This window comes from Artemia sp. Qi Xiang Cuo, unplaced genomic scaffold (assembly GCF_049724085.1).
Source record: "Artemia sp. Qi Xiang Cuo unplaced genomic scaffold, ASM4972408v1 HiC_scaffold_3239, whole genome shotgun sequence".
NCBI classification, from domain to species: Eukaryota; Metazoa; Arthropoda; class Branchiopoda; order Anostraca; family Artemiidae; genus Artemia; species Artemia sp. Qi Xiang Cuo.
The window spans coordinates 90,600-98,682 of record NW_028300632.1 but is presented as its reverse complement, the minus strand read 5'-3'; the positions used below and the strand labels follow the sequence as shown (position 1 = coordinate 98,682).

The window sequence follows — 8,083 nt, the reverse complement described above, 5'->3', positions numbered from 1 at the left end:
AAATAATCCTCTAAAGTGGATTTCGATATTTGTAGCGCTCTATATATTAGTGCTATGGAAATATTTAAAAAGCTTCTAGAGTAGAATTTTAGAAAATTTTGAGTTTGGGGGAAGGGAGATTTCAAAAACATCTTCCAATGACATAAATTGTCCTCTAAAGTCGATTCTGATGTTTGTAGCGCTCTATGTCTTAGCACTTTAGAAATATTTAAAAAAGCTTCTAAAGTAAAATTTTGAGTTTGGGGGAAAGGGGGATTTTCAAAACCTCTTCCCGTGATATAACGTGTCTTCTGAAGTCGATTCTGATGTTTTTAGCAATATCTATTAGTGCTTTAGAAATATTTTAAAATCTTCTAAAGTATAATTTTTTAAAATTTTGAGTTTGGGGGGGAAGGGGGATTTCAAAAACATATTCCCATAAAATAATTTATCCTCTGAAGTTGATTCTTATGTTTGTAGCGCTATATGTCTTAGCGCTTTAGAAATATTTAAAAAAGCGTCGAAAGTAAAATTTTGGAAAATGTTGAGTTTGGGGGAAGGGGGATTTCAAAAACATCGTCCCATAACATAATTTTCCCTCTGAAAGTTGATTCCGATATTTGTAGCGCTCTATCTATTAGTGCTTTGGAAATATTTAAAAAGCTTCTAGAGTAGAAGTTTAGAAAATTTTGAGTTTGGGGGGAAGGGGATTTCAAAAATATCTTACCATAATATATTTTGTCCTCTAAATTTGATTTTGATTTTTGTAGCGCTATATTTATTAGAGCTTTAGAAAAATTTAAAAAACTCCTAAAGTAGAATTTTAGAAAATTTCGAGTTTGGGGGGAAGGGGGATTTTAAAAACCTCTTCCCATAATATAAAGTGTCCTCTGAAGTCGAGTCTGATTTTTTTATCACTGTATCTATTAGTTTTTTATAAATATTTTAAAATCTTATAAAGTAGAATTTTATAAAATTTTGAGTTTGGGGGGAAGGGTGATTTCAAAAAAATCATCCCTTAAAATAATTTGTCATCTGAAGTCGATTCTGATGTTTTTAGCAATATCTATTAGTGCTTTAGAAATATTTTAAAAGCTTCTAAAGTAGAATTTTGGAAAATTTTGAGTTTGGGGGGGACGGGGGATTTCAAAAACATCTTCCCATAACATAATTTATCCTCTGAAGTTGATTCTTATGTTTGTAGCGCTATATGTCTTAGCGCTTTAGAAATATTTAAAAAAGCGTCGAAAGTAAAATTTTGGAAAATGTTGAGTTTGGGGAAGGGGGATTTCAAAAACATCTTCCCATAACATAATTTTACCTCTTAAGTTGATTACGATCTTTGTATCGCTCTATGTCTTAGTGATTTGGAAATATTTAAAAAGCTTCTAGAGTAGAAGTTTAGAAAATTTTGAGTTTGGGGGGAAGGGGATTTCAAAAACATCTTCCCATAATATAGTTTGTCCTCTAAAGATGATTTTGATGTTTGTAGCGCTCTATGTCTTAGCGCTTTAGAAAAATTTAAAAAACTTCTAAAGTAGAATTTTAGAAAATTTAGAGTTTGGGGGGAAGGGAGATTTTAAAAACCTCTTCCCATGATATACCGTGTCCTCTGAAGTAGATTCTGATGTTTTTAAAACTGTATCTTTTAGTATTTTAGAAATATTTTAAAATCTTCTAAAGTAGAATTTTAGAAAATTTTGAGTTTGGGGGGAAGGGTGATTTCAAAAACATCTTCCCGTGATATAATGTGTCCTCTGAAGTCGATTCTGATGTTTTTAGCACTATCTATTAGTGCTTTAGAAATGTTTAAAAAGGTTCTAAAGTGGAATTTTGGAAAATTTTGAGTTTGGGGGGAAGGGAGATTTCAAAAACATCTTCCCATGATATAATGTGTCCTCTGAAGTCGATTCTGATGTTTTTATCACTCTATCTTTTAGTAATTTAGAAATATTTTAAAATCTTCTAAAGTTGAATTTTCGAAAATTTTGAGTTTTGGGGGAAGTGTGATTTCAAAAACATCTTCCTGTGATATAATGTGTCCTCTGAAGTCGATTCTGATGTTTTTAACCCTCTATCTTTTAGTACTTTAGAAATATTTTAAAAGCTTCTAAAGTAGAATTTTAGAAAATTTTAAGTTTGGGTGGAAGGGAAATTTCAAAAACATCTTCCCATGACACAATTAGTCCTCTAAAAAGGATTAGGTTATTTTTACTGGTCTCTCTTGTCAAATCCTTTCCCTAATTAATACAGTTTAAATGGTCTTATCAACAGAGTTGTTTAGCATGTGCCTGCTACCCTTAACGGTAAGGGTTTCTGATAAGGCAAGTGTGACATCACAACAAACCTGGTTTCATATATTCCCGGGACAAACCTTCGCATGTACATCCATCCCTGAAAGTTTCATTTTCCTAACCCAACCCCTCTCCAAGATAGCCAAAAGTAACTAAAGTAGAATTTTACCAGCATTTCTATTGAAATTGAATTTCAGCCCCCCCCCTATCGCGTTCAATTAAGGTGTTGGGTTGGTAATTCCTGGTTAGGGAGGGGGGGGGCTGTAATTAATTTACGATAGAAAAGCTGATTATGCTATATTTTTAATCATCATAAAGAAATGTATCAAAAGGTGTATTAACTTTATTAAAAAATCAATACTATTATTTTGTTTATATTGAGTTTCAAATCATATTATTGAGTTTCAAATAAAGTGAATACACCATTCAATGCCTTTTTGGTCAATATATACCAAATCATACTAGTGAGTTTCAAATAAAGTGAATACACCATTCAATGCCTTTTTTTATGCTGATTATGAACATAATAAGCATTTCTATCAGAAATGAATTTCAGCCCCTCCCCCCTATAGGCTAGTCTATAATTTGTAAATTAGATTTGATCTGATGACTCTACTTTAGGGAAAGAGGGTAAGACCTTTTTATAGAAGAAAAACAGGTTTGGTTTATGTTGTTGTACTGGATATTTCTTCTTAGGTTACAAGTCATAAATTAGATTGTAACTATATATCATATTCCTTGAGAAGTAGAGACAAGCCTATTTTGTAGGTTAGACACACTTATCCTGGACTTAAAAAATCATAATGTTGATTTAAAAAATTTTAAATAATCTTTGGTAGCTATAGGTTGTTATTTGGTGTAATTGAATTGTTGGATTATATGCATACAAACCAAATTAACTATTTTGTTGCAAATGTTTCATCATCATCATCAAGGGTTTTGAGTTCCCCTTTGTGTTGAACACCTTGGGAACCAAAGCACTGTTTTATATATATCACTTCACATAACTTAAATGTTTTTATAGCGTCAAGTCTTTTCCAATTTCCTTAAAGAATTGTATTACAATTCTGACTATTTTCAGGTTGTCTTCTAAGTCATTCAGCCCTCCAAGAATGGAGTGCAAACTTATGGGGTCCGACCTCCCTCTGAAGAAAGCATATATCTTGTCTCTTTGCTCCTGATACTCCTCGCAATCCAATATTAAATGCTCCACAGACTCTTCTTCCGAACAAGTCATGCAATTGCTGTCTTCACCGTGAAATCTAGCACTGTAGTTATTTGTGCCACAGTGTCCTGACTTCAATCTGAACAGTAGACGTCCTTCGTGTCTGCTAAGGTTTTTATAAATTGACTTTTCGAAGTTCCAATGCAGCTTTCTTGTAACAAATAAATTGCCAGTCTGATCTCTCACATTCTCAAAGCTTTCTCGTAATACAGCTTTACGCACACATTCCAATTGACTGATCACTATGGGGGTAGAACAATTACGAACCATTCCTTCTATGGCTGCATGTTTGGCTTTGCTATCTGCCAATTCATTTCCTATTATTCCCACATGAGATGGAACCCACTGCAATACTATTCTCCTCGATTCCATCAACACTAACAACTTTGAATAACATTCAGCTATTTCTCCTGATTTGCACCGATCTGCCTGGAATGACTTAATGGAAGAAATCACAGCTTTAGAGTCAGAACATATCAATATGCCAAAATATTCCTCGTGCACTTCTGATAATGAAAACTCAAGTGCTTCTGCAAGAGCTACTGCTTCTGCTTGGAAAACTGATGCTTTACTGTGAAGTTTAAACTGTTTTGAAACATTCATTTTAGGGACAACAAATGCAGCACCAACCATCCCTTCATTTTTCGATCCCTCTGTATAAATGTCTAAGAATCCTTGATACTTTTCTAACTTCCATATCCGGAAACAGGTATTCCAATCTAAGTTATTACTCTGCTTAATGTCCAAACCACATACTACGGATTTTTCTTTCCAAGGAGGTGGTAACACCACTTGAGGTACTCATAACATCTCAGTGAACTTCAGTTCAATTCCCTGAGGTTTTGCAATACTGTCACATTGCTCAAATATATTTGCCTGGAACCTCTTATTTTTGGGGTTTGCAGTGATGATTCTTCCTTGTTTTATAACTCTTGACTTCAAAGGGTTGGTTTTATCCGCTATCCATAATCTTTGCAAATACTTCAATACACTTATTTTCCTTCTAGTCTCAAGTTCTGGTAGACCACTTTCAGATATTAAGAATATCACTGGTGTTGTTTTTCTTGCTCAAAAAGCAATTCGTACAGCAGAGTTTTGTATTACATCCAGTCTTTTTAATGTTGAATGCGGTCCAGACCCATATATCACTGAAGCATATTCAATTTTGGGTCAAATATACTTCACATAGAACTCCAATAACATATTTGCCTTCATCCCCCATGAGTATGAAGTGAGCAACTTCATAATGTTCAATCTCTTCATACACGTAGCACGAACCATTTCAACATGTGGGTATCAACTCAGTTTGTCAGTAATTACACACCCAAGGACCTTAGTCTGTTTCACGTACTCAATAGGATTACCATTGAGATAAAGAATGGGTAAGTTCGTTATTTACTTTCTAGTAATCACCATCATCTTAGATTTGTGAGGGGAAAATTTCAAATCAATTCCCTTGGTCCAATGTTCAATTTGTTGTAATGTGGATTTTACAACCTCCATTGTCTCTCCTAGTATTCTTGCTACTGCCCAAAAAGAATTATCGTCAGCAAATATCATCCCTTTCGACTCTCCATTCTCAATCGGTATATCATATTCTGCAATATTATAATAATCAGGACCAAGTGCTGATCCTTGTGGAACCCCGCGTCTTCTTCTTAATATAATACTAGACTCTACAGAGCCAACTCTAACAGTGTCTTCTCTTCCTGACAAATAGTTCTCAGTAACAGCTAATGTCCTTCCTCTGATTCCGGCTTCCATAACCCCACTCAATATCTGACGATGCACCATTGAATCAAAAGCACTATTCACATCCAAATGGACAATAACTATAATCCATCTGTTCTGCAATACATAAAGGGCATCTTGTTTAAGACAGAGCAGGTTTTCAACTGTGCTTTTCTTTCTCCTAAAACCACACTGGATATCTTTTAGAACACCCCTCTTTTCTATTTCCCAATTTATCCTCTTTTTATCATTCTTTCAAAAACTTTACCTAATACCGGTAACAGTGTGATAAATCGATATTTTTCTATTTTTGACATATCCTTACCAGGCTTAGGTATCATCACGGCCTGGCCTTTTTTCCAAATAGTAGGGAACACTCCACTGTCTCAAGCAAGGTTCATTACTTCCAATAACGCATCCATCCATTTATTAGGCATTGCTTTCACGAATCGTGAATGAATCATATCAGTGCCTGGGGAAGTATCTGGAAGACTCATCACAATATTTTCCAACTCTTTCATGGTAAATGGCTGGTTATAGGGTTCATCGTTACCAACTTTACTAAGTCTTCTTACTTTTACTGTTGATCGTGCTACTTCATCATGAAAGGGATCTTCTCTTCAGATATTCTTTAATAAGGGCTTTGCACCTCCAGTGGCTTTTTGTAAATCACGAAACAATATCTTATTTTCAAAAGTAAGGGGGGGGTTTTTTCCTGTCTGATCACCTTTTACTGTCATATTCATTATAAAATGGTAAAATTTAGAAACGGGCTTCCTAAAGTCCAGACTTTCAACAAATTCTCTCCAACTTCTACGTTTTGCCTCAATTACACATTTTTTAAACTTGGTGTAAGCGTTTTTAACTGCAACATAATTCTCGACTGTAGATATCCGCTTGTAACTATTTTGCTGGCAATTTAACTCCTTTTTGAACTGAATGCACTCCTCGTTCCACCACTTAGAATAATTGCTTATGGTTTCACATCCATCAGACATGGGTATAGAGTTTTTGGCTGCTATTATGATTCCATCTTGAATAGCTTTCACTTTGTCATCCAAGGACTGTGCTTGCTGCACAATTTGTTTAATATCCATATTTTCAAGTTGACAATTAAATTCCTTCCAATTTGCCTTTCTAATCTTAAATCTTGGAATGCTAGTTGTTTGCTGTGGACATGGCTTATCCACGTGTACTAACACTGGTAAATGGTCACTATGCAGTGTAGGATCTTCTACCACCTCAACATCTACTTTGTTGCAAAATCTAGTCCTTGTAAACACCAAGTCTATAGTTGAATAAGTACTGGATTGCACATTCTTTCTTGTAGGTAAACCCTTAGGAGTGGCCAAGAATGCATTTTCTTCAAGTAAAAATTGTTCTATACTTTTTCAGGAGTCATTAATTAAGTCACATCTGCACCACATTTTACTGTGTGCATTAAGGTCACCAACTATTAAAAGTTCTTCTGCTTTAGGTACCTCATCAAAAATTTCAGCTGCCAAGGAACCAATGTCCTTGTTTTTACCGCTTGGATTGTAAATATTCACAATGTTGATCACAGTTTTTGAGTCAAGATATAATTTACATCCAATTACCTCCACTTCTTCTGAAGGCTCATCACCATACTCACTGTCCCACTGTTCATAATGCAAATTTGTACGGATTGCAATCATAACACCTCCTCCATTCTTTGTTATTCTGTCTTTCCTTATTATATTAAATCCATGATATCCTATTTTAATGTAAGGTTTAAGCCATGTCTCTTGAATGCATATGACATCCACTTTCTCTTTAATCGCATAATAGCGTACCATGTCCTTCTTCTCCTTCATCACTGAACATGCATTCCAAGAAAGTAACTTTAAAGTCATTTGTCAGTACGCTTGCTTCGTATTGCTTCACAATCAATTGGTCCAATATTTAATTCATTGATAAATGAACAAAGTTTTTCCACTTTCTCTAGCAGAGGAAGGCTGGCCATATCTAGAAAATCTGGGGATAATAATAGTCCAACAAGAATTTTTGTAACTGTGTCTGATACTCTTCTATATATGTCTTGTTCGGTTCCTTGGTTTGGAAGACTACTACGCTGTGTTGACTTGGCACTGTGAATTTGGTTACTGTGAATAGCTTGGGCATATGTTCTGTACATAACTTGTGCTCTCCTATATCCCATGTTATATTTTTCTGCCATTTCCAGAATATTTCTATTTTGCTGCCTAATTGGACACTCCCTTGATGTTGAAGAATGGCAGCCTTTACAATTGGCACATTTGTAAAATTTAACTTTTTCTGCAGGATCAATGTTTTTGAGGGGACAACTCACTGACTCGTGCTTTCCACAGCACCTCAAACAGACAGGCTCATTTGCTCTACAATTTTTCTTTACTGGGCCATACCGCGGGAATTTAAAAAACTGTATATTTTTACTTTTTTATAAAAAAAATTATTTTTTCATTCTGCCGACCCATACCCGGGGTGTAATAAATTTGCCTTTAAAAACAACCAGGACCGCATAACTATCCTCAAATTTCTTTGAATCTCTGTTATATCTCTTTTGACGAATTACTTCTGTAATCTCAACAGATTACTCTATTCATTCTTTAAGTTGTTCATTGCTTAGATACAAGGGCACTCCCTTGATGATTCCTCTTTTAATACATTCCTTCTTTTGTCCCCTCACTGATACACCTCCAATTGATTGTATTTTTATTACTTTTTCAGCTTCTTCATTGTCGTTGACATGAACTATTAACACATTCCTTTCTCTATTTGATTCAAAATCAAACTTGATGGGAAAAACATTCTCTTTTAAACATTTCGATATTAAAAAATCATCTGCTAGTTTCTC

General features: G+C 34.6%; 2 protein-coding genes across 2 annotated transcripts; both read right to left on the bottom strand.

Annotated features, from left to right (window-relative positions):
* Positions 1 to 3,291: 3,291 nt before the first annotated feature.
* LOC148938468 (uncharacterized) lies at positions 3,292 to 4,131 on the bottom strand. Its single transcript, XM_089107773.1, has one exon. It carries the CDS (start codon positions 4,129 to 4,131, stop codon positions 3,292 to 3,294), a length of 840 nt encoding a protein of 279 aa, XP_088963899.1.
* Positions 4,132 to 4,893: 762 nt separating this feature from the next.
* On the bottom strand, positions 4,894 to 7,064 carry LOC148938467 (uncharacterized). Its single transcript, XM_089107772.1, has 3 exons — positions 6,662 to 7,064; positions 5,964 to 6,592; positions 4,894 to 5,346 (listed from the first exon to the last, which is right to left on the bottom strand). The coding sequence occupies exons 1-3, from the start codon at positions 7,062 to 7,064 to the stop codon at positions 4,894 to 4,896; spliced, it is 1,485 nt and encodes a 494-aa protein (XP_088963898.1).
* Between the last annotated feature and the right edge of the window lie 1,019 nt (positions 7,065 to 8,083).

Coding starts and splice junctions, on each gene's coding strand:
- LOC148938468 (XM_089107773.1), bottom strand. CDS start 4,131: ATGGTTGGTGCTGCATTTGTTGTCCCTAAAATGAATGTTTCAAAACAG.
- LOC148938467 (XM_089107772.1), bottom strand. CDS start 7,064: ATGAAGGAGAAGAAGGACATGGTACGCTATTATGCGATTAAAGAGAAA. Junction 6,593..6,661: donor TGGTGACCTTAATGCACACA/GTAAAATGTGGT, acceptor TTTTACTTGAAG/AAAATGCATTCTTGGCCACT. Junction 5,347..5,963: donor ATTTTATAATGAATATGACA/GTAAAAGGTGAT, acceptor TATGTATTGCAG/AACAGATGGATTATAGTTAT.